This window comes from Corythoichthys intestinalis, chromosome 11, assembly GCF_030265065.1.
Source record: "Corythoichthys intestinalis isolate RoL2023-P3 chromosome 11, ASM3026506v1, whole genome shotgun sequence".
Classification (NCBI taxonomy): Eukaryota; Metazoa; Chordata; class Actinopteri; order Syngnathiformes; family Syngnathidae; genus Corythoichthys; species Corythoichthys intestinalis.
Genome location: NC_080405.1, coordinates 49,336,230 through 49,363,520, shown reverse-complemented (window position 1 = coordinate 49,363,520; position 27,291 = coordinate 49,336,230). Strand labels below are relative to the sequence as shown.

The 27,291-nt window shown below is 39.3% G+C and overlaps 1 protein-coding gene and 1 long non-coding RNA gene across 4 annotated transcripts in view; one reads left to right on the top strand and one right to left on the bottom strand.

Annotated features, from left to right (window-relative positions):
• The window catches only part of si:dkey-237h12.3 (teneurin-3), a 649,923-nt gene that overhangs the window by 28,135 nt on the left and 594,497 nt on the right, over positions 1–27,291 (bottom strand). For both annotated transcript variants that reach the window (XM_057849309.1, XM_057849310.1), the window contains 5 exons: positions 23,803–23,957; positions 14,990–15,870; positions 4,206–4,381; positions 1,316–1,551; positions 137–433 (listed from right to left, as the gene is read on the bottom strand). In XM_057849309.1, coding sequence (XP_057705292.1) covers positions 137–433; positions 1,316–1,551; positions 4,206–4,381; positions 14,990–15,870; positions 23,803–23,957 — 1,745 coding nt within the window. The remainder of the gene's footprint in view (positions 1–136; positions 434–1,315; positions 1,552–4,205; positions 4,382–14,989; positions 15,871–23,802; positions 23,958–27,291) is intronic.
• Positions 5,004–27,291, top strand: part of LOC130923564 (uncharacterized) — a 98,697-nt gene continuing 76,409 nt past the window's right edge. For both annotated transcript variants that reach the window (XR_009064728.1, XR_009064727.1), the window contains exons 1-2: positions 5,004–5,141; positions 5,476–5,655. This is a non-coding gene — a long non-coding RNA (uncharacterized LOC130923564). The remainder of the gene's footprint in view (positions 5,142–5,475; positions 5,656–27,291) is intronic.

Here is a 27,291-nt window from a genome sequence, read left to right as displayed (position 1 = left end):
AACCTGGGAGCAAAATATGTGTTACATGGTGTTATCAAAGTTATTGTTCGTGGAGTCAGATAATGGTTACAAAAACATGAACGTGCGGTGTTTGGCTAAGACGTCAAATGCCAACAATCTGTAATGTTAACTCTACCTGCTCCAGGTAGGTGTAGCTCCATATCTTCCCGTCGGCGAACACCCGCGACACCAAGCGTCCCTGCGCATCGTAGCCTAGCTTCTCAGTGGTAGGACCCCTCTGCAGGGTACTGATCTGCCCATTGCTGGTACGGCTTACATTGACTGGTAGCAGCTTACTGCTGGGTAACCACAGCACTGGGTGCCCCGCTGTGTCGTATATGATCTTCAAGAGAAACTTTCTGTGGTCATCGTAAATCTTCTCCGTCCTCAGGGTGCGGTCGTAATCGACAGAGAGGATGTTTCGTCCGTTTACCTATTAGGATGTAACCAGAGTTGAGTTTTTAGGGTTGGATCTGGACATGTATTCAAAGGATTTGTGTAGAACCCAAAGTCATGTCAGATCCTCGCTAAGAATCAAACGAATTAAGTGTAAAAAATGTATAAATTTAAATTAGGGCTGTCAAAATTATCGCGTTAACATGCGGTAATTAATTTTTTTAATTAATCACGTTAAAATATTTGACGCATTTAACACATATGCCCCGCTCAAACAGATTAAAATGACAGCACAGTTTAATGTTCACTTGTTACTTGTTTTTGGGCGTTTGGCGCCCTCTGCTGGCGCTTGGGTCCAACTGATTTTGTGTGTTACACCATGAGTGAGCATGGTGCAATTATTGACATCAACAATGGCGAGCTACTAGTTCATTTTTTGATTGAAATTTTTTACAAATTTTAATAAAACGAAAACATTAAGAGGGGTTTTAATATAACATTTCTATAACTTGTACTAACATTTATCTTTTACGAACTACAAGTCTTTCTATCCATGGATCGCTTTAAGGGAATGTTAATAATGTTAATGCCATCTTGTTGATTTATTGTTATAATAAACAAATACAATACTTATGTACCGTATGTTGAATGTATATGTCCGTCTTGTGTCTTATCTTTTCATTCCAACAATTTACAGAAAAATATGGCATATTTTAGAGATGGTTTGAATTGCGATTAATTACGATTAATTAATTTTTAAGCTGTAATTAACTCGATTAAAAATTTTAATCGTTTGACAGCCCTGATTTAAATATGATACTGGCATCTGCACTCAAGCTTAATCCAAAAAGTCTCAAATTGTAAATTTTTGTCATATGACATGAGTCGTAGTCACCACCTCTGGTAGGATCAAACGTACCCGTAGCTTGCGTCCGAACACAATGACCTTCCCTCGCGCTTGCTCCTTGCGGAATCGCCACTCCACTAGATTCTGCCCGCTCTCGCCTGGCAAGCTCATGTTGCGCCGGGCCACCGTCGGATTGGCGGCCCCTGCCAGGATGTGAGGCTCGGTCTGGTAGTGGGTGTCCATCCCGTTGGCGTACGTGACACGCAGTGAGTTATCAAAGCCCACTTGATAGCTGCTTTTGCATTGGTCTGAAAGCCAAGAATATATAGTTACGATAAAAAAGCAGTGAGTTAGTATCAGGGGTTAAAAAGGTGACAAGGGTGTGGAGGAAATATGTTCCGGTACACTGTACAACTAGAGCTGTCCCAAATGAGAAATTTTCTCCTGATTAGTCGACTAATCGTAAAAATAGTCGGGGGACTAATCTAATAATCCCCCCCCCTTTTTATTTTTATTTTTTTTACTAATTTAGCAATGACATTTTTGATGACGGTTATTTATTCACAAAACATTTTGGAAGACTTAAATTCTTTATTAAAGTACAAATAACCACGTAAATAACAACAATAAATCACAAATGAGGTCAAATGCTGATAGCATTAACTAGTGCAAAAGAAGAATGTAAACAGATTCAGAACACTGACTTCGCCTTTCCAACATGATTCAAAACAATTCTGAAAAAATATCTAGCATTAACATTATAGTATACTACTATATATCATAGTAGTATAATAATTAATCATTGCCAATCAGATTTTTCAAAAAGGGTATCATGTTAAAGATATTCTTATTGTAGAATCTGAATTCTGACGTATGTGGTATTAACTCCAGAAATCGTTATTTATATGACGAACATGACATGCCTTTATTTTGAAATGTTTACCAGTAGTACATTGGCTAAACCGCTAACCGTAAGCTTTACATGCCGCAAAAAAGCTTTTTTTGTCACTGCATGTGGTGTCAGTAATCAATAAATTCTTTTCATTTTGTTCGTTTGCAAATGCTGTGAATCAGCAATTTTTCATGTTTGAAGTGTCACCTTTTAAGCGCAAGTTTGCAAATATTATATAGCAGGCTAAAGTAGGTTGTCTTTTTTTCCCCATTAGCCTCAATGTAGCAATGCTACAGTTAACAGTGTTTAATCTAGATGTGTTTCCTTATTTTGTATGTCGGAACTTTAATTCTATGGTGTGTTGATGACCAATAAACATCTGTGAATGGAAGTGGTGTTTCATATGCCATCAACACGCACGCACGCGGTGATAAAACGCAGCCGTGAAAATTAACGCCCTCATTTTTATTTACCGTGCGATAAATGGACTCATTGCATACCGCGACAGGCTTAGCAACTTCAGTAAAACATGTCGTTAGTTAGTTAGATGGACTTACGATCTGCCAGCTTGTAATTGTTTCCTGTCATCTTCCAAAATTACAACTGGGTGAAGGCGCTTTAGGTGTTCATTCACCGCCGACGTGAAGCCTGGTATGCAAGCTTGGCATTGAAGAGACAGGACACAACAGTGTACCCTCCTTTGTTTCGTTGAAATACGTAAATGTTTTGGTGTGCTTTTTTGGCTTTGTGCCGCTTTCCCCGGTTGCATACCAGGCGTCCGACATAAAAAAAAAAATCTCCCGACCTCTCCCCCCTTAAAAAAAATTCTCCTCGGATTTACACAATTCACAAAGGTCACCCTTTTTGACTTCAAAACGGCGAATTTCGCCAAAAGGGGAAAGATTTTTCACGCCTGGTGTCAGGAACATTAATATCCTCCAAATCTACACTGGGGAAAAAAAAAAAAGAGGGCATCAATTCAAATTTCTAGTCAACAAATTTGACTTCAATTTTCAAGGTATGATGGAAAATTTTTAAATATTTACGCTTTGAACTCAAAATGTTAAAGGAAATTGGACTTCAGTTTCCAATCCACTTCCAATTCAGCATCAAACCCGGGCTGCCACAGTTACAGTGGACTGTACAGACAACCGAGCTAAACACCCTGGCTGGGTGTGCAGTTACCTAAAAGTGTCATTGCATGTAATTGACTTTCCTGTATATTAATTTAAAATTAAGACTTTGCCGGTAAAATGCGTACCAGAAATTAAATGAGAAGCACTGGTTCAAAGACGTTGTTGACCTCAAAATTTATTAGCCTAATTTATAGGGTTTTTAAACTACTGCCTGCCATTGACGGCACTATAGACGTCCAGTCCATTTTGACTGAGAGGTTCATTCGCCTAGTCCATTTAGACTGGGAGGGGCAACTGGACCTCCCAGTCAGAATGGATTGAACGTCTATTGCGCCGTCAATGGCAGCCAATAACAGACAGTTTTGTGGAGTAAAATGTCGCTAGCAACCTGCTGGTTCCTTCATTCAGAAAAAGCTTGTTTTCCTTTTCAGTAGTTGTATTGTAGAATTTCGTCGATTGCCTTCCTGCCCACTTGTATCAATAATTGTCGGATGGCCACATGTAGAGATAATCATCAACGTGAGCCTTATATCAAAAGTTATATCTTATCGTGAGGGATCTAGAGGATCCCACCCCTATGTTCACTTTCATCATATAGGAAAATCCCTGTCACCAAAGACACCAAAGACCATTTTTCTTTTACTGAAAACAGGCCCTACAGACCCGAAAAACATACAAGGGTTAAGTAAGGATCCAATGACCAATGCTTAGTGAGCGTATACTCATATAGAAATGGGAACGTGATCGATGCAATCCCAACGAGTGCACCATCTGGCCATCAGGTATCAGGATACTGTTTAATACGAGGTTGATTGTGTAGGGTGATAACCCAATCTGGCCCACTGAGTGACTCATCATTTACGCTGACATCTGTCTGCTTTGACATATGACCGCAGCTCCCTCTGGCGAACCTTCACACACTCAAACAACTCACCCTGGGAAAGGGTGTAGTAGGCGTGGATGCTGGAAGTGTTGGTAGTGATGCTGATCTCCTCATCGCTAAGGGAGCTCTCGATGTCCACGGTAAGGGCGCTGTAGATGTCTGTGTAGAGGTTGTTCACCATGCCGGTGGGGAAGGTCACATTCATTAGGTGGCCCTCGCTGTCGTAGCTGGTTTGGAGGACAAAAAGAACAGTTTAAAATAAAAAACAACAACAGTTAACTCTTTAACAGCCGAGAATTGGTATGGACCACGATTCTGGTTGTGATGTCGCAAACAGAAGAGACGATTGTGACAAGCTTTCAAGTGCCGCGATGGTCCATCGTAGGGGTGTGACAAAATATTGAAATGATTATGTATCATGATACTTTGTATCCCAAAAGGTAATCGATATGCTCCTGCCAAGAATCGATATATCGTTTTAAAAAGGTGTCATTGTTTAGGAAAAAAAAGGAACCAAAATCTTCCACTAGAATTGTGTCTGCGTTAGCTAATTAGCTGCCATTGACGACTTGAAACATAGCCTTTCTGGTTTTGGGGGTATTTATATGTAACCCCAGTTAAGATAATAACATTAAATTACATTAAAAATTGAGCAAATAAGTAATAAACAAACCACCAAACAAGTGAGTCATTTGCATATTAAAAGTGATAAAAATTGTAATTTTCTAAATAACTAACATTTATAAATATTCAATAAGTTACGAATTTTTGCTTTCACTAATAGTTTTTCAAGAGTGAGAGAGCCCCTCCCCTACCCACGAGTCTCAGACAAGAGACCGATGGGAAGCGTAGCAGTTGGCTACGAGCTACCGCTAATTGGAGAGACAAATAAAACCTTTATTTTCTCCCAAAACGCCAATCCTGAGCCTCACTACAAGAGTGGTGTGACCCTTTGGAAGGCTCAAAACTTTAACCAGACGCGTTTTGGTAAGTTTCCTTTTGTTAAAATGCTTATTTTGAGAAGTTAGTTTTAGCAGAGCTACTATGCAATAGGGACATTCAGCTGCCACAATTTTATACTATGAAACGTAGAATTATATTGAATGTAAGTGTCATTTTTAGTATTGTATTTGAAGGAAAAAGTGATGTATTTTATTTTGTGACTTAAATTAATTTGATGTGAAAAATGTGCCGTATTGTGGAAAAACGGTCGACTAACGGCGCCATTTTAGGTCTCAAAATGCGGCCTTCCTAACAGCTAGACTGAGTTAAAACTTGTTTTTTGTTGCACAAATGCCTAAATGCTATTTCTCGTGGCCAGGTTTTTCCCCCCTTTGGGAAAAGCCACAGAGTTTCTCCCGAAACTCAGACAACTTGATTAAAGAGCGACGACAACGACGAGAAGGACAACAGGCTTCTCAGTAAAAACCGAGTGGCGAGCAAACACAAGAGCTGGATTTTCCCTCCTGAGCAACAAGCCACCGCCACAACCAAGGTTGCGGTAGGAATTGGATTATTTTTTCTTTTGGATGGATTGAACTGAATGGTGTGCTTCCTATACACCACAAACTCATTGGATCCTTGGAGGAAAATTAACGGACAAGCTAAATTGTTTTATTTTTGATTTTGAAAGTTGAACATTCTTTTAAGAATTTTGAACTTCCTAAGTGCCTTTGAATATTATTTGAAGTGCAACAAATTGAACTTTGCTCAATTTTGTGATTTTGCTTCAATACTAAACAAAATAGAATAATCACTATAATTAGAAAATCTGACCGGTCAGAAAATTGAACATAAAACAGAAAAAAAAAAAACAGATAGAAGCTTCAAATTTGTTACAATCCTTAACACAAAATTAAGGTATAATATAGGGCTGGGCGATATGGCCTTAAGTACGTATCACGGTAAATTGAGTAGATTTACCTCGATAATGATAAATGACGATAAATTCGCCCAAGCAGACTGTTATATAATTTGAAAATTTGAATCAATGCATGGAATACAAATTAACTGATTCTCGTTAGATTTATTTACCAGCTTTCAATTTAACAATTACACACGTGGTCTAAATATTAAGTATATTAAAAAAATTGTAAACAATAAGAATTCTAGTGTGAACATTTATAACAGCTTGTATGACTTGAAAAATGTACAACATTATAAAAATCAATCTGACGACTGTGCAAACATGTCATTGTAATGGCTTGCAGCTTTAAAGAGCATACGACACCAGAAAAAAAGTCTTAAATGGCATTATTATGTGAATTAGAATCATATTTTGAGACGATTCGACCATATACAACAATTTAGCAAAGCGCAGATGACGAGAAATTAGTCTTTTAATCTGCCGGTTAGCCACGCCTACAATTATAGGGCTTTAGCGTCCCCAACAGGTGGATGACGTCAGCGGTAGACTAGGATCATCGGTTTTACTATTCAGCCCATTGAGGGGGAATTGTTCAGAACGAGGAAAACGAGACAAAGAGAGCTGCAAAATGTCATTGTTTCAGTCTCTCTACTCCCAATATTTTTACAGGATATTCTTTTTATCCAAGTATTTTCCCCAATAGCTATATAAATGGCTTGAGAAGGACCAGTCAGCCCGTCGAGGGGGAACTATTCACAATGAGGAAAACGCGACGAAGAGAGCGGCAAAATGTAATTGTTTCTGTCTCTTTACTTCAATATTTTTACAGGATATTCTTTTTATCCAAGTATTTTTCCCCAATAGCTATATAAATGGCTTGAGAAGGACCAGTCAGCCTGTCGAGGGGGAACTATTCACAATGAGGAAAACGCGACGAAGAGAGCGGCAAAATGTCATTGTTTCTGTCTCTTTACTTCAATATTTTTACAGGATATTCTTTTTACCCAAGTACTTTCCCCAATTGCTAAATAAATGGCATGGTCATGACAAATAACTTGTGCTAAATGGAATATAAAATAATAAAAATCCATTTATTCAAGACGACATGGCAAAATTACTCCATAATGGTCAAAACAGTCGACTTTACCTTTACTGTCACACCTGCCGAACGATATTTTATGACACCTAAATCGGACATATGTCATTTCCCTTCCCCGGCTTCGGAGAATGTAAACAGACCAGAAGGAGTGACAGCTAGCCGACACGCTAACCCGAACCGAGGGATGTTTCAAAGTCTTCGAAGTGGAAAATCACACATAACTAGCCTGGATTATTTGACATGACGACCCGGTTGTCGAGTTTCTTTGCGGATCGGCAAACCGCCCGGCGGAGAGCAATTTACAGTTCGTTCCCTGGAGGAGGGTGGCTGGAATTGTTGTGTAGCTAACGTGCTAACAGCTAACTGCTAATGAGCGTGAGGATAGCTTTTTACATGCCTACCAATGATCAAACGTAAGTAGTCCTTTATTTAAAGGAATTTTATAGTGTTTACTTTGTAATCACTGTATTCGTATTTGACATAATACAAAACAAGATGTTTACTCACTTCCTTGTAAGTCCAATGGTCCCACAGTAAATATCCACGGTGAATGGGAACCTTTTGAAACTCCAAAAAGGCGCATACGCCTCTCCCGCATACAGAATGATTTTTCTGCAGCCGTTTGGCTGGCGTGATGCAAAAAATAAAAGTATTAATCCGCAAAATCAGCTGAATCCTTCGTCCTCATACACAACAGTACACTGTAGCGTGAAGAGGACGTCTTCTACCGTACACGTCACAGCGCCCTCCTCCTCAATGCGAGACCGAAGCCGGAAGCCACTCATTTTCCTGGCGCGGGATTCAAAAAACTAAATAAATATAGCGATCGCTTCCACACACATCCAAGCGGTCCATATCATTCAGGAGCATAAAATACCGCGTGTATTATGAAATAAACATGCTTTTTCGTGTCACAAGCACTTTAACAGTACACTTCAGACAACTTATTGGTAATGGCTGCTGTGACATAATTATTCAACACAAGTGTTTAGGTCAAGGTTTCAGTTTTTTTTTTCCAGAACATTTTTTAATACATGCATCCCCCACATTGACACAACCAGATTAAAGCTGTATTGCTCTGATGCCAATGAAACATTTAAGAATTTATGATGGCAGAATAAAGCAAACACATACAGGAAAAACAGCTGTGGCCATTAAACTGTCATATTATATATAGGCTTCACTGTTGGATTATACTTTATGCTGAGTGCTTTACCATCATGAAAGCCTTCAGAGAAATCACACAGAGATACCAAATAACGCGACGTTAATGATTGCTAGATGAAGTCCGTGCCCAGTCCACTCATTAATTTCAGCCGTTTCGACAAGGTTAGAGGCTTAAAGCCGCTATCCGACTCATCACGATTATTTGTAGCATTAGCCGCTAGCGTTAGCCTGTGGCTTGGCTACCAGAAGAAAGCAATGAAAGCATCCTCTGATGAAATCGTGAGAACCAGGGAGGACAGCGGGTGAAAGCCCGTCTGGAACCCGCCAAGAGTTTACTTAATGTCTGGTGAAAGTTTGGCGAAGCTCCCTTAAGCCCAACTCCATCACGTTTGCTTGTAGCGTTAGCCGCTAGCGGTAGCCTACCGGGCTTCTGTTTGTTTGGCTTCCTGAAAACCACGTGACTCCATACGAAAGCGCACTGACTGCTTTCTTAAAGGGGAATGAACATAGCCGAACAACACAGAGTCAAAGCGGGTTGAAACGACTATATTTTCTTGTTTTATTAAATTACCGAATTTCCCGACATGGTCAAAATTACGTCGGTCATCGTGAAGAATTTCTGTAACGGTAAATTTTTGGTTTACCGCCCTGCTCTAGTATTATATAGCAAAAATGACTTTCTTTAGGTACATATTGTTAATTTATGTACACAATTTAAATATTACTTGTTTGTTTGTCTATTGTCTTGATATTTGTTTTGTAAATTGCCGTCTTTGTTCAAGTTCCATCCGTCTCTGGTTCCTTCTTTTTTAAGAACCACTCCCCGAACCTAGTACCGGTCCAGTAGCCCACAGTCGCCCTTTGCCTAACAGCAGAGGTGCTACATATAGGTCACTTCATGTTCATTTTAGGGCATTTACAGGTCACTCCCTATTGATTTTTAGTCACCTGGGTCACTTCCGGTTCAATAACCCCAAATCAACAGGATGTCATCCTTAAATGCCCCAAAGTCAACAGCAAAATGACCCACAAATTCCCCAAAATCAACAAGAAGTGACCAAAAATCAATGTGTGTATTGTACAATGATTTTCTGACCCATGTATCGATAAGTGTTGTATCGCTATATCATCAGATAATCGTTATCGTGAGCCTTGTATCGCAAATCGTATCGTAAGGTACCCAGAGGTTCCCACCCCTAGTACTTAGCCTACTTGATAAATGACGGAACGGTCACAGAGCAACAACAAAAATGGAAAAACATGCTAGCAGACTGCAAAAATTCAGATTGTGACATGAACTTCTGTTTTGAGATTTTTAGGGCAGCTGAGGAAGGATCGACTTTAATTATTAAGCCTTTTCTGTTACGTTTTTTTTTTTTGGATAGATTTGTGTCAAACATATGATCTGTATTATTGTTAGGTTTGAAACTCGAACTTGAAACAACAACTACAACGGCTACAAGTTTGTTTTTGATAGCCCAAGCCATGCATGAAAAACTAATTAGCACTGGTATAAACGACTAATTCATTCTTGAAATATGTTTAGTAAAATGGGAGAATGAGGCCAGGGGCCATTGTTTGGTAGGCCAGTTGTGAGTAAAGACAACACATAATTTGTGGTCGAGGGAAGCAGCAGGTGTTTTTTCAATTGCTAAACAAACTAATCTGCTCCACTTGAAGGTGACTTCATTTACATAATGGAATGAGGGATCCAGGGAGCCTTCACTTATTTCATTTGGCGTTGTGAGAAAAAACATTTCAGCAAACATAAATCACCTAACTCAATCTTAAAACACTAACTTCTTTAAAACCACACTTTAAACCTGTGCCTTAAATCATGTATTTAATCTCAAACCTTGATCTGACTGAATTTGAACGGTTCCATTTCCGATTCTGATTTCACGTTTCCATTCCGGTTCCAAACGATTCTCAATTCAGATTCTTTTAATAGGCAGGGTCAAAAAAATAACATAGTTTACATTCATTTCTTAACTTCTCGATTATTTTTTTTTTTTTTAAAGTATATGAACTTTAAATTAACTTTTCTAAGAATTTCTCATGACTATTTTTTTACTTGAATATGATGAATTTTCTTTCCACAGGAGTGGACTTTCACAAAGATGTTTATTTTTCAAAAGCTCACGGAGAAAACTTTTACACATATTCTTTTGCCTATGTTTTAGAGTGTCTTACGCTGCAGGCATTTATTGTATTGCATCATTTGTTTTAGGTGGTACTTTTACAAGTAAGGGCTGACGTCTAGCATATGTCAGGCGGGGAGTGTTTTGTCCCTTGATCTTAAGTTGACTACCAAGTTGACCAAGTTTGATTTCTTTCTAAACTGATATATTGTTCATCTGCCACAAGATGTCACTATTGTAACTCCGGACTCCAGAGTTTTTCTTTGGTTTAGCCCAAAAATTAATTATTAGATGCATTCTACACGTGACTATTTGATTACGACTCATAAATGTTCAAAAACGATGATTTTTCCTAAAAACTTTATGACAGCCACTCGTAGCGGAACGAAATCCAAGACACGTCTGCCGCCTGGACACCTTTAGCGGACTCACGCACAACGTTATGATGGATGCTGCAGGTTACTGAGCGACAGATTTCCTCCTTTTCAAAAGACTGGAAAATAAATTTGTGTAAGAGACAGGCAGGGACCCGGCGGTCGCGCTTCTGTGCGCAAGTTATTTTTTAGAGCGAGAGGGGAAGAGAGATAGTTTGTTGCTTCTTGTCTTTCAGTTGTCCAGCAGTAGTTTCAAGTCAAGTCAATTGAAAAATGTCCCGAGTGTGTTGCTAAGTCCTGTGTGCGTCTATAAGAGTTGAGTACAGGGAGCGGTAGAGGTGGTGTTTTTGAGATGTTAACAGTTAGTGTCGAGCGCTAAGCTAATTAGCGAATTCGCTAACGTGTATTTCCATGTTCATTTATGCGTTGTTTGTTGGTGTTCAAAAGTTACTCAATATACAGAACGTTTAAAACCAGGATTAAGTACAGCGGTAACACTACAATCATGCGAAATAGTACAGAAAACTGTGAAAACAAAATATATTGGTTATAAGAAGTCTTATTTCTAAAGACACTTTGTTTTTTCCAGAAAATATGGAATTCTTGCCACCAGTATAAATTTGATTGTATTGTTGAGAGAAATAAGTACTGCCTTTGAAACAGCTAATGTTTTTGCACCTTATTGTGAAAAAGAGTATCTCAAGGTCATCTGTGTGTTCTATGGGCATATTGAGAAATAAGTAATGCCTTTAAAATGATGAATGTTTTTGGACTTTCTTGTAAAAAAAAAAAAAAAAAAAAAAAAAAAAAAGTTTAAGGGGACTTTACTGTTGTATGGGCATGTTTCCATCGTTCCTGTTGAATCATTAGGATATTTCAAATAAATAATGGACATAAATTTGTTTGGCTACTTTATTCATTAGTAATGTATCATGCGTCGATAATCATGATAACCGGGATCATCATCAATACCGTGATCATCGTTCAATAATCGAATCATAGCACCCTGAATCGTAATCGAATCGAATTGTGGGGTGCCTAAGATGGAACACCCCTATTAGCTATGTGCGCTTGGCTTCCCCAAGTGGTGACTTACTGGAAGCAGAAAGAAAAAAGAACATTACTTTAGTTGGAAAAGAATCCTTTAGGTGTACAGACGCTACACACTTCCTCTGCACTATACATCGTTGGGAACCCCTGATAAAACAAAATCTGTAAGTTTGCACGTTTTAACACAAGTATATCATTTCAGTGTGTTTATTCAGTTCTTTTGTTGTCATTTCTGTGAAGCGAAGCAACACGTTTTTGTGCTAAGCTAAATTAGCCACTTCATTTGATTTGCTCATATTGAAACTGACAAGGCTATTCCAATATCCCCTACTCCTTAAAATAAGACTCTGTGTAATCTTGTGCAACAAGTGGAATCAATTGAGAGCCAGGCGAGTGGGTCAAGTTTTAGCAGTGAAGTCGCTCCCGGACGGATTAAACTGCGACTGGCAGAGGGGGTGTGGAAGTCGCGGGGAAAAAATGTGACAAAAAGAGGAAGTGGTCGTGCTATAAACATATTGTACTAAGCCACAGCAAATGCACATGTATGCATTTAAATACTATTTTATTTGTATACTGTTTGCTTGATTAAATGCCAAAGTACTCATGCACGGGCTCATATGCGCTCTACTCAGTGTGACACAGGATATCAATGGAAACCAACTTCAGAATTTGTGTGTAATAGCGATTAAGCAAATTTATTTTTATTTTCCTTCATTTAATAATTTATATTTTTCTTTGATACCTCAAAATACGTCCAAACCGTGGACATGCTGGCTGTGACCCAGTAGTGTTGCTTCTCGCCTTGTTTTGATTACGTCATCACAATAGGACTATGGTTCTTCACACTATTCGGTGGTAAACTTTCGTTTAACCAAAAACTGAAAATGCATTTTTAGCTATTTTCGGCCGAAATTCTTCGGCGCCGAATTTTCGGTCACATCGCTGTAGAGCTGAAATAATTACTCTGCAGTAACTTGATGATAAAAATTGATCGAGGAATTTTCTCCGCCTCCAGGAATCGTTTAATTTTGCCAGCTCTAAGCATGACGTTCTGCCCGGACGACTTTTAACGGGGCACAACGCGCTGACGTCACGTGCGTCAAGGAAGAAGACAAAGGCGGTGAATATATTTGATTTCAACCATGCATGAATATAGAGGTATATATAGAATATAGAAGCCGACGAAAGCGAAGAGAAAGGCACCAAGAAAAAGCAGAAAATGTCCAATGTGTGGGAGCATTTCAAGCTGGACACGAAGGCGAACACTGTTTCATGTATTCACTGTGAGACAGCGCTTGCATACCAGTACAGCACATCTTCAATGCGGCAGCTCCACCGAAGGCACCCCATTTACCCTGAGAGCGGAGGTGCGATACTCGAGACAAGGTAAAAGTAAGTTAACATAGCGCTAATAAATAAGACTAACGTTAATGTACGTTAGACCTGTGGAGGGCTAGATTTTTATTTATTATGACTACTGTCGATGTGTGGCTAACGTGTCTTTCATACAGGCTTTATTTAATCTGTAAAAACACAACGCTGTAGATGATGAGGTTGTAAAATAAAAACATAATAAAGTTAACTGTCAATTTTAGCTCAGTAGTCATTGATAGATAAAAACTGGTGCCTAATGTGCAATACAGCAGGTATCATACAGTGTTGTTAATCTTACATTAAAAAAATATAGTTACAAATTACTTCTCCCAAAAAGTAATTGCGTTAGTAACTCAGTTACCAGAATGTAAGAGTAATTAGTTACTTGGCAAAGTAACTGGTGATAACGTTCATGTTTTGTTTTTTACCTCAAAAAAAAAAACAAAAAAAAACCTAGGTCAAACTATGTGAAGTGTAAAAGGTTTTTGGGACAATTGGCCCTAGCCCAATTCTTTACCCCTGAATCTTAAAAGTTGTTAAAATTGCTACCATTATTCCATTAGTTCCCTTCTGTCTACTTTTGACATGTGGACGTTTTAAAACTGTTTCATCATTTAAAGATAGATTCAAGTCAAGATTTTGCCGATTTAGGAGTATTTAAGATAAAAAGTTACTTAGGTTCGTTTGGAAGGTTCTCTACAACAGAGCCTTCCTAAGAAATCTACTGCTTTAAGATGGCGGCTGTTTGCTAACGAATCTACTTCCTATACTGTACATATTGCTAACGCCCCAGTGTCTGTCATTTCGCATCTAGTTCTATATATGTGATATCTACCATGTTTACCATATCTACCATAACGTGGGCGTAGTTTGTAAGCTATCGGCTACAGTCAGGTATTAGAGGAGCCACCTAGCATTGCGTTTGCTCGGCGTCACAACTTTTTTGCCTCCTCCACAGTCCTGCTCTGTGCTCTGTCGTCTTGGTGAGTTCGTCTCCCTCAGACTTTTATCGCGTCATTCAACCAATATAGCAACGCATAGTAACGCACACCTTTCCATCCTCAGTAACGGCAACGGCGTTGCCAAGATGAGAAAAGTAGTTAATTAGATTACTCACTACTGAAAAAAATAACGCTGTTAGTAACGCCGTTATATTCTAACGCAGTTATTAACAACACTGATATCATACATATATTTTGAACACTGCAAAAACTCGAAATCTTAGCAGGACTTACAATTTAGACTAGAACTTAAAATTAGCTTGACACAAATGGAAATTCTATTGAAACACGTGGGAAAAACACCTATCTTTTAAGTAATGTGTGTTATCAAGCATAATGACATTTTTAGGTAAGAAATAAGAATTCTTTTTTTTTTTTTTTTTTTTTAATAGGATCTCAAGTTTTTTTGAGTGAAAGCAGTGAGTTTGTTGTTTTTCTTTCTAGTCACATCTGAGATGCATTTGTTGGCCGTTTTCAGCAATGTACATCTAAAATAAAGACATTGTCTAAAAATGGTTCAATATTAGGTTAGTTTTCTCGAGTATATTTATAATTGACCTAAATAAAAATGTTTTATCCAATTACTCGATTAATCGATGGAATTTTCTGTAGAATACTCGATTGCTAAAATATTCGATAGCTGCAGCCCTGTATCTCTATTACCATGCCTTCAAAACCCGGACTTGAAAACCTCATCCCTGTATTGAAACAATATTACGAAACAATCTGACTCAAGGCACACATTTTTACTAACATACTCACTCGTAGAAGGTGGTCCATCCGATTTCGGAGGTCTTGGTGGCCAGCAGCCCGTTGTTGCCGTGGTAGGTGAGCAGAACCAACTCCTTTCCCTGCGCCGTGAGAGACCTCAGCCCACCATTGGTGGCCATGGTGAGCCAGATGACCTGGTTGTCTGGCGCTACGATGCGCACCGCAGTTCGGCTGGAGTCTCGGCGTATCCTCAGCGTGTTTCCGTTACTGTCCGTCACCGCCGTAATGTCGCTATCCGTGCTGTAGCTGAAGGTGTACTTGAAGTCTCCGGTGAGTAAGCTGGCCGTGTGTTGATGCGTGCCGTTACCGTCAAACACGTACAGCTCCTGAGCATCCGGGGACGCCACCTCATAGCCGTTGGACGTCGGCACCGGACCGTTACGAGACACTGCCCGGATACGGATGTTGCCAAGGTCGGCCACGTAGAGTGTCCCGTCCGGTGCGGCCACCAGAGAAGACGGCGCGTTGAGCCTGGCGTCTTTGGCGTAGCCGTCGCCCGCTTGGTAACAGTCGCAGTTGGCGTCGTTCTTGCAGTCGCAGTCCGATGGCGCCCCGGCTAAGTGCATGATCTCGCCGTCTACCGAGACCTTGCGGATGCGGCTGAGCTTTCTCTCGTCCGTCTCGGCGATGTAGATTGCGCCGTGATAGGAGACGGCGATGGACGCCGCGGACTCCAGCGGGGTGAACTGTGCTCTTTGGCCGCTGGAGGCGATGCCGCGTTCTGATATGGAGAGCGGGCAGTGAACAGGGCGTCCTGCCGCGATGCTCACTTGGCCGTTGTCGGTGATGCGCAGCACTATATTGTTGTCCAGTACATAGAGCGAATTGTCCATCGGGCTCACTGCCAGGTCTGTGGGCCACTCCAGAATAACCTGATATGGAAAAAAAAACATTAAACCCTTTTAGGGACATTGGTTACTATAGTGGACTGCTGAAATAGGTCAGTATTCTTTGCCAAACATTTGTTCATATATACAATCAAATCCAATTTAAAAGCACACTCTCTTGTATGACTATTTAGTTTGAAAGGGAGTTTGTGTTGAAAGGAGACTAATCTCTTATATGAATGGGTTTATGTGTGTGGTTTCTTTATAAAAAGAAATTAGACAACTTTACTATTTAACAATAACTCAAATGCTAATATGCTTCTTCAAAACAATACAAATAGACACTTGAGAACACTGATTAGCATAATCGCTAAATAGCTAAACCTCAACATAGAATACAAACGATACAATTGGCTTCATTTACTCACCTCTGAGGGAGACATACTGGCTGTAGCAACCCAAAAGACAATCTAGCTCTCGACACTTCATAATATTGATTCAGCAGCCAACCCTGAGTGTAGCAGAGAACTCTCTCTCACTTGCTCTAATCACTGGCATGTGCGCATGTAAAATTTGTAAAATTTTCAATCAAAAAATAAACTAGTAGCTCGCCATTGTTGATGTCAATAATTACACCATGCTCACTAATGGTACTAACCCATAAAATCAGTTGGACCCAAACGCCAGCAGAGGGCGCCAAACACAAAAAAAACAAGTAACAAGCGGAGATTACACTGTACTGTCATTTTAGTCAGTTTGAGCGGGGCATGTGCGTTCATTGCGTCAAATATTTTAACGTGATTAATTTAAAAAATAATTACCGCCCGTTGACGCGATAATTTTGACAGCCCTAATATATATCTATATATATTTAGCAATTACTATATTATACCTCTAAGCTAATGCATTCTTTAATCATTATTTTTTGAAAGTATATCTTTTTAAATGAACAAACTTAATGTTTTTGTATTTAAATATTATTTCATATTATCATTACAGCATCAAATTAATGTTCGTTTTCCATTTACTGTAATTTATTGCATTTTTCAACTTGATATATACTTAAAACGGGTTTTAGTGTTGATATTTCAATTTTACTAAGCTAAAAATAAGTGGGATGATTATGGAATATTATTATCGAATTAGGCAACGTCTATCTGAATGAACTGGATTTATGTAATTATTATTTTAACGTGTACTTATTGCTAATAAGTAAATGCTTCTACATGTAATTTTAATGTATATTTATATTGAAAAGATTTTTGTGGTAAATTATTTTGAAGTACAGTGCGTACATAACTGATTAAATACTCAAATCAGAACCACTTTATGTAATTGGAAGCAGGGATTTTAGACACATATTCGCTCAACATAAAAGAAAACAACACCAATTGCAGTCAACATGTCAAAATGTTTTGCCCGCCCTCCCAAATATGTCATTAAAGCTGTCAGCACGCTGATGAAATGTTTTCATACTAAAAAGAATAATAACACATCACTGATAACCGAGCCAATTCTTTTCCCTCTTGGACGCGTGACAACGATACGTTACGGCGTTATTGGCTCACCACTAATGAATTTGCGTTGTGTCTTGCCATTTTTACAGCGCCCACGCCAGCGTGGATCGCTTTCTTGTCATTAATGTGTTGTGCGCAGACAGTAAACAACCTCTCGCTCCAATTTCTCTTCACGTGCCTGGGTTGACATCTCTGCTATCGGCATTATTTCGTTTTGAATCTTTATCAAATCTGAACTGGAATTTGGTGAGGGTTTTTCTCGGGACACCATTTCAAGTGACATGGACGACATCAATGCAGATTTTTAAAAAAAAATCATTTATGCACGTGGACTAAAGTGTTAGTACCCTTCTGTGACACCCACAGTGGTCACATAAATATAAAATGTCCCGACTTTTAAAACCAATGGCAGAGGCTGGTCTTTCAATGAGGGGACGCTCAAAGTGGGTCCCCCTGTGAGTGCTTTGTAACGGTGGAGGGGCTCAGCAGCACCCGTTGCTCGGTAAGGAAAGAAACAAGAGTGCCAGAAGTCTAGTCTCCAAACAGACGCAGCTACAATTGATAAAAAAAAACTCCACCAGAAATGAGCTTGATTTTTCACTTGTCGTTTTTAACAGAACAAGTGTCACTCGGATGAGTGAAAAATCCCTCCCGCTGATGTTCATATGGCAAGATCACTGATTTGCTTATTTCGCTGTCAGTCAGACATATCATCCAATATTCATGCAGAGAACCAGAGTGTCCGGGCCAGCCGAACCCCGCCCACTGCCCATAGTCACCCAGAGACGCACAGCCTCCGATGGGCGGGAGCCTTTAGCCAATGACTCGTTTCGCTGTAGTGGAACAACGTACAGGTAGTCCGCGGGTTATGAATGAGTTCCGTTTCTAAGATGGCGACGTAACCTGAATTGCCGGGTAAATCTGAATAAACCCTTTAAAAAATATACCAAAAGGTCCAAAGTATTGTATTTTGTTTAATGGTGGAGGATGCACTGCCCTCTGGTGGCAGCTATGGGTCTGGCTGTACTGTCATTCAATAATGCTTCCATAAAGGAGCAGACTCAGACGTTTCATATGGCTATAGGATAATCGCGCTCTGGTTTGGCCCACAGAAGGCTGTAAGTTGCTTCAGCTAATATATGTTTGTGCATGCATTTGTAATAACGTTTAGAGTTACAGTTTGTGTGAGCGATTTGCTTTGAAAAATTTTAATACATTTGTAGCATTTAAGCTAACGGACTTTTGGGAGGAATACTTTGCAAATTTAATCTACTAAATTTACATATTGATCAGACTAGATGCATGTATGAACACCATTCACTTTGTGTTGAGTGTTTTTTTATTTATTTATTTACTTTAAAATTTTTAAAATGAGTGTTGTTTTGAACAGATGTGTACATAAGTGTGTTACAGCTTTACAAATTGTCAAAAGTGAAGGAAGTAAAAAAGCTTCAAAAGCACAATTGCCTTGTTTGCTGTCTGTCAAGCTGAACAACTTCACGTTATTCCTGTATGCAGTTGAACAAAACAAGCTGAAAGCACAAGTAGTCCTTTGGGTGTCAAATTCGCCTCTGGTAGACGTTTCGCAGGGGAAGGACATTTTGGCAGAACAACGGTTGTACACCCTTTAAATTGTGAAAATGGAATATTTACAAATTACACAATGTTTAAAAAATATACACTGCCGGCCAAAAGTATTGGCACCCCTGCAATTCTGTCAGATAATGCTCTATTTGTCCCATAAAATGATTGCAATTACAAATGTCTTCATCGTTATATCTTCATTTATTTTGCTTACAATGAAAAAACACAAAAGAGAGAGAAAAAAAAAATTAAATCATGACCATTTTACACAAAACTCCCAAAATGGGCCGGACAAAAGTATTGGCACCCTCAGCCTAATACTTCGTAGCACAACCTCTAGACAAAATAACTGTGAAAGACCACTTCCAGTATCCATCAATGAGTTTCTTACAACGCTCTGCTGGAATTTTAGACCATTTTTCTTTGGCCAACTGCTCCAGGTCTCTGAGATTTGAAGGGTGCCTTCTCCAAACTGCCATTTTCAGATCTCTCCACAGGTGTTCTATGGTATTCAGGTCTCGACTCATTGCTGGCCACTTTAGAAGTCTCCAGTGCTTTCTCTCAAACCATTTTCTAGTGCTTTTTGAAGAGTGTTTTGGGTCATTGTCCTGCTGGAAGACCAATGACCTCTTAGGGAGACCCAGCTTTTTCACACTGGGCCCTACATTATGATGCAAAATTTTTTTGGTAGTCTTCAGACTTCATAATGCCATGCACACGGTCAAGCAGTCCAGTGCAAGAGGAAGCAAAGCAACCCCAAAACATCTGGGAATCTCCACCATGTTTGACTGTGGGGACTGTATTTTTTTCTATGAAGGCCTCGTTTCCCCCCCCCTATAAACTTTATGTGGATGCCTTTTCCCAAAAACCTCTACTTTTGTCTCATCTCACCAGAGAACATTCTTCCAAAACGTTTTTGGCTTTCTCAGGTGAGTTTTGGCAAACTCCAGACTGGCTTTTTTATGTCTGTGGGTCAGAATTGGGGTCTTCCTGGGTATCCTACCATAGAGTCCCTTTTCATTCAGACGCCGACGGATAGTATGGGTTACACTGTTGTACCCTCAGACTGCAGGACAGCTTGAACTTGTTTGGATGTTAGTCGAGGTTGTTTATCCACCATCCGCACAATCTTTTGTTGAAATCTCTTGTCAATTCTTCTTTTCCGTCCACATCTAGGGAGGTTAGCCACAGTGGCATGGACTTTACACTTATTGATGACACTGCGCACGGTAGACACAGGAACATTCAAGTCTTTGGACCTTTAGCCTTGATATTGCCTATGCTTCCTCACAATTTTGCTTCTCAAGTCCTCAAACAGTTCTTTGGTCTTCTTTCTTTTCTCCATGCTCAATGTGGTACACACAAGGACACAGGACAGAGGTTGAGTCAACTTTAATCCATTTTAATTGGCTGCAAGTGTGATTTAGTTATTGCCATCATATGTTATGTGCCACAGATAAGTAACAGGTGCTGTTAATAACACAAATTGGAGAACCATCACATGATTTTTCAAAGGGAGTCAATACTTTTGTCCGGCCCATTTTGGGAGTTTTGTGTAAAATGATAATGATTTAATTTTTTTCCCATTCTCTTTCGTGTTGTTTCATTGCAAGCAAAAGAAATGAAAATATTACTACCAAAGCATTTGTAATTGCAATACTTTTCTGGGAGAAATAGAGCCTTATCTGACATAATTGCAGGGGTGGCAATGTAAAGAGCCATATGATTGGACATCTATCATCGTCAATGGCATGGAGAGAGTTATCTGCATAATCGGTGACTTTTTTGCCTCCCTGTATCTGTACCAATTGGCATTGAAAAATTTACTACGTAATTGGCCCACAACATAGCAGAAGAAAGCGAAAAATAGTCACTGCAGGTTTTGCTTCAAGCAGTCTACCACTTATGAATTCACTTTATGCGGCTCAAGCCTATTGGAGGGCCGATGACTGCATTCATTTCCATGTGCTAAAATCCTTTTCTGCCTTTTTACATTTCCTGCAATCGTCATCTGAAAAGCGGTTCCAAAAAAAAAAAAAAAGCTGCACTGCTTCAGCTAAGGTATTGTAACGATATGACCTATTGTGCCGAGCTTGCGGGGCCACTTTAGAGTCATCTCATTGAAAAAGAGTCCCTTTTTTTTTTCCTTCTTCCTCAATTTTTCGCTTACCGGGGCTGCTTCATTACCACAGACGCTCCATCTCCACCGAGCTCTAATTCTACTGCATTTCACATCAAACCCAAGCCATACCTGCGTAATTACTCCTCCCCGCGTATCATCCGCCATGACCGAAAAGCTCACAGCGACAACAAACACTTCACGGCTTCTCCTTCAAGCGCATATTTTCCGCTGGCTACTTTTTGTTTTCTTTCCTGCGGGAAAATGATGCCGCATATTTACTTGAGGAGCTGAAAGTAACGAGAAAGCTTTTTCCAGGCCTCTTCCGCTTCCCCGCTCCAAGTGGCTGATAATTGAGTTCTCTTGTCGTACTCACTAATAATGCGCGTGCACAAAGAAATGCACTTTTACGCTATTATTCATCCGTATAATTCAGGATAATTTAAGATGTACCCCAAAATAAATTACCTTTAATATGTAGACAATAAAAAACAGCATTGTTTCCATGATTTCAGAATGTTTTGTAGGATACTTTTACTTATCAGACTTAGAAACAAGCTAAAATAACTAGTGTTTGTTTTGTTTTTAATACAGTGGCTCGATAATAAGGCTGGTCTCCTACCTCTGTTCCCCAGTCTCTATAAGTTCCGCACTGTGTCATAAAATCATCAATCAATTAAGAACCTCCCAGTCGCCTGCAGATGGATTAAATGGTTTTGTTTCCAGCGGCTGTGTGAAGGATGAATACTAATAAGTTAATAGAATCCAGTTGTGGCTAAACAATAACATATGACTATTAGCAAGCGTGTGGCTTAGTGTGGCTAACCCCCCTACCCCAACCAAGCTCGTCAGCGTTGACAAGTTCGGTTGAGGGGGACGTCACGCCAGCAAGTGAAAGCCGGGCCAATGTTTATTCTTGAGTATCCTGGTAGCCTCCCTTTTTTTTCCCTCCTCAGACAAAAGTTTTTGTCTCTTTTCTTGCTCTGCAATCTTAGCAGAATTCGCGCGAAAGTGTTCATATCGACTTCCGTCTTTATAACGAAAGGTGGAAGTGACGCATGCCGTAAAGCAGTCAGCACATTTGTAGTTTTTTTGTGGGGCAGGGTTCCTGCCACCCTCCTCAAAGTGTGGCTTAGTGTAGCTAAACCCCCCACCCCACCCGAACTCATCAGTGCTGACAAGTTCGGTTGGGGGTGGGGGTGTCACGCTAGCGAATGAAAGCCCGGCCAATGTTTATTCTGTATATCCTGGTAGCCTCCCTTTTTTCCCTCCTCAGACAAAACTTTTTGTCTCATTTGTTGCTCTGCCATCTTTGCAGACGTGAAAGCATTCGCATGATCACAAATGTTATGAAAATATTTTACAAAGGTTGAAAAGTGATCTAGTGTTGTTTTAAGGTGACAATAAAAATGTTTTTTTATTTCCGATTTATTATTACTATTATTGTAAAATCGATAAGGAAGTCGCCAGCTTTGTCAGGTTTTTAATCATTTATTTCAGAAGTTGTGCAACACACTGTCCGCAGTAGCCGATGCCAACAACATTGAAAAAAAGTAAAAAATTCCCACTCTACCGCACCTCTCTTTCTCGTCATTCACAAGGTGCATTAAGGAACAGCATGCAAAACACAACCGACACATTAAAACTCGATTCGTTACAATATTATTATAATAATAATGATAATAATTCAGATTTGTATTTTTAATTTATTTTGCTCTGTGTGATTGTTATTTGTAATTGTACCAACAGTATTAAGGATTTAGCATTTAGGTTTTTGAGCTGTAGAACAAATTTATCTAATTATGATGCATTCGTATGGTAATATCCCACTCAACATACGATCATTTCAACTTACAAACCAGATCCTGGAACGAATTAAATTCGTATGTAGAGGTACCACTGTACTATTATTACTTCAACTACTACTGTCAAAGATAATAAATATGATAATAATAGCCAATTGTAAAAAAAGTGATCTGTACTAATTTTTACTACTTATCCTATAATTATTATACTTGTTGCCTATTTAATATTGGTTGTTCATATCATCCTTACAGAACATTAAATAAGATACGATTGAAGAGTACAGGTAGTCTCCAGGTTACGAACGAGTTCCATTCCTACGCTGGCGACGTAACCCGAATTTCCGCGTAAATCGGAATTAACCCTTTGAAATTTCAAAATAACCCTCCAAAAAGTCCAAAAGTATTGCATTTTTTTAATTATGGAGGATACACTGCCCTCTGGTGGCAGAGGTGGGTCTGGCTGGAACGTAGTTTAATAACGCTTCCCCACAGGAGCAGAATCAGATGTCTCATATGGATATAGGATAACCGAGCTCTGGTTTGGCCCATATAAGGCTGTAAGTTGCTTTGGCTAATACATGTTTGTGTATGCATTTGTAATTAAGTTTAGAGCTACAGTTTGTGTGAGTGATTTGCTATGAGAATTGTAAATTGCTTTGTTTGCTGTCTGTAAGATGAACAACTTCACGTTTAGTGGAACAGAACAAGTAATATTAATAAAGTCAAAAATAAGATACTGTTTGTGTGACTAAAAAAAAAAAAAAAGAAATGACTGGAAACAAAATGGCAGACGAGACTCCGGCGTTGTAAAGTCGAAATCGGTTAAGTCGAGCACATCGTACGTAACCCGGGGACTACCTGTGTACGTTGTTTAAAATTTCAACGTCATAAATTGTATCCTGTTTCTGCCACTGAATGTATGCTTGTGCTTAGCGCCTGTTACAGTAGTCACCTGACTGACGTCCATGCTGTCGTCACAAGTGAGCGGTCGCGCTGACGTCAGGTCGTTGGAGCCCAGGAAGGTGGAGATGACGCCGTTCTGGTCCACCTTGCGGATGGTGGTGCCGTCCACGAAGTAAATCAGGCCGTTCTTGTCTACGGCGATGCCTGCAGGTCAAGTACGTTAAGATAACAGGGTTGAAAGGCCAAGGATCGGTTCGCACGATTCAGTGGAGACGACGCGGCGGATTACATGTGTCGAGCTTGCCTCCCCATTATTCAGGTCACTGGCAAAAAGCACCGCCATCAATAATTCACTGGATGCTTTTCTGCTTTTAAATAATTTCTTGAGCAGAAGTGGCAAATGCTGTAGTTGTAGCGTTGCGTACATACTGTATGCGCACTTGTCAGCTGGGCTAAAAAGCACTCCTGTTGGAAAGGAGATTCTGAGTGCATTTGGGAGATTTTGTCTTTGGCGAAAGGCGCAACATGGACCGAAATTCACTTTGGTTTGGGTGTTATTTATAAAGCCGCTGAGAATATACAGTATATATTTTTGACTGAGTTGTAATAAGCCTTATCTAAATATATATCTTCTGGATTTTTACGCACTGGATGAAAGCAATAAAAAATTACCAAATCTGTTGAGGTTTAGATGTTATTGTGTTTAGGCTAATACTGAAGCATAGACAAGTGTCCTTGATCAATTCATTACAACTCAGTGAAAGACTAAACTATGAATGTCTTTCATTTCTCAGTGAATGAAAGGCATAAAAATGAACAAAACCTGCTTAGGTATTGGTGTTATTTATTGTGTTGAGTCAAAGACACGAGCAGGGACAAGCGTTGGAGCTCAACTTGTTACAACACAGTTAAATTCGAAAATATACGACTCGTTTGAGGCATTTTTCTCTGCAGGTGAACTCCATAAAAAGTAGCAATCATGCTTAGGTTTTTGTGTGTCTCCTGTTCAAGGTTGAGGTCACGAATGATCTTCAATCACAAGCTAAAGGGATCCGTTTTAGTCAAGGGCGTAGGTTTGCGTAGGTTCGGTAGAGAGATAACAATACCAACCTTTAAGCATGCTCAAATTGTCCCCACCAACTTTTAAGCAACCTTATTTGCATTACATAATGACTTCCGTTATATAGGTCATTTAGATTGTCTTCCTGTATGTTATAAGGATAGAATTGACGCTACCATTATTAAGTGATTTACTTTCATTAAATAGAGACTTAAATTTTTACTTGCTGAATGTGCCAGTCCATTTTTTTCCCTCAAACGCCCATTTAATTGGCTGATGACTTGACCCCACCACCCCACACACAATCACAGCCCCGACACAAATACAATATGCCGCCTCCTCCGCGCCCTTCGAAAACGAGGAATATTAGAAGTTTTTATTTCGCCAGCAGCAGCCACTGTAAGTAATGTAAAAAGACGTCGATGTTGTGGACGTGGGGAAGACACCACTAAGACTAGGTTCATACCACAGGTCTTAATGCACGTATTCGATTTTTCCGTGTTTTTCCAACTTGAGTGATGCATTAACTTGATGGGAAACAAGGAACGGGAAAAGTCGCATAAAAGTGGACCACTTCAAATCCGATCTAGGTCACTTTCATATGTGGTTGAAATCTGATCTGGGCCGCATTTTTACAGAATTGGCTGGAATTACGTCAGCAAAGAGCGAGAGAGACAGGGCGCTACAGTAGCGTTACAACTGTGCATTGGTGTTAGCACCTAGCTTGAACAAGGCTTTTGGGGAAGGGGCGGGCTTGACAACAAGCATGGGAATGCTCGGTTTTCTCTCTGCTCCAAATATTTCGAGATTGCTTACACGGCGTGGAGTCGAGTTTGCTCAGCGCATCTCGGACCGCGAATTACTGCGCATGCGTGATACTTGAACAGGCTCAATGGACAAAGGCAGTCTGAACGGGCACGCCCAAAAAAACAGATATGACAAAAAATCGGAACCCAGCCTAATTTTGCTACTGAAAGTCCGACCTGCATCAGAGTTAGCATAACATGAATCTGTGTAAATTTCATGAACTCGAGTACGAAGCTGCTTTGAGAGAAATATCCTCCTGTATGTGTTTTCTACTGTTAAAATTCATTAAACTGTGAGAAATGTAGTAAACCGAAGTTTACCCCCTTTCCCCCAATTTTCATTATTATTTTATTCATGTGATTTTAAAGCAGCCCAAAGACGCATTCATTTTTTGTTGAGTTTGACTGTGCTTGTGAACAAAAGCAGTAGTGTTTTCCCTGAAGGAAGGTTCCATTTTTATTTATTTATGTTATTCCCTGACTATGAATTTTTTTTCAGTTATATTTCTTTATTTTTGACAAACAATGTTGAGTGGTCTTAACCCTTAAAGGCCTGCTATATGAAGCAATTGTCAGAGAATCCCAAAATTTGAAAAATAAGGTCTTAATGAAACGTTTTTTTTTTTTTTTTTTAATTTTTTTTTTTTTTTTTTTTTACAAATTTGTAAAACAGACAAAATTAATATGTGTAATCAGCTCTCTAATATGTATAACGCTTGCTAAATCCTGTTTTTTTTTTTTTTCCCCCTCTCGTGGAACTTACAGATGCGTGAGTTGACTTGCATCCATTATTTTTTTTTTGAGGAAAGATATTTCAAAATTCTGAATTAGTCTCAAAATCATGAAATTCTAAGTGCATCAAATGTGATACATTTGGCAATAAAGGGTTAAGACAAATGTTTATTTCTTGCTTCCTGGATAGTAAAGAGATTATGAAGTTTGTATTTTTTGTGTATGTTGATATAATTGAGGTTGAAATATTGCAATTTAAATTTGCTAATGACATTTTACAGTTAATATTTTCAAAATATTTCTTTAGTTTTTGGGAGAAAAAAAAAAAAAAAAAAGCTTGAATCGAACGGTGGATCACCTGAACCATTACATATGCACTGCAAAAACACACTTCCTTAAAATTCATTAAATTCCCTTGTTTTTGTGTAAATCTACCAGAAATAAGTGAAATGATCTGTCAGTGCCTCTAGTAAATTTTGCTCACTTAGATTTCTTGAAATAAGGAAAATTGCTAGCTGAAAATCAGCTTAACAGACTTATTTTAAGCAAAAAGTTACCGTAGTATATTTAATCTTAAAAAAAACACTTGTTTGTCAGAAATGTTCTTAATTCAAGGATAGATTTGTTATATTGTACTGGTGCACGATAATTATTGGTCCGATAATTATCGGTCCGATAATAGGAATTATGACGTCATTCCCGATAAATCCAATAACATTTATAATAGGAGCGATAATATGTACTGTTCTGGCTTTACAGTGTACACACTAGGATGGGAAATCAGTTGATCATTTGCGGGGCATTGCTCCCACCTACTGGTCAGAATAATTCAATGCATCTATTTTTTTTGTTACAATAGTTTAGCTCAATCACTTACACATTGCAGTGTCTAGCGGTAGCATTGACAGTCGTGAATGCTTTCTGTTACTTTTCCGCCTCG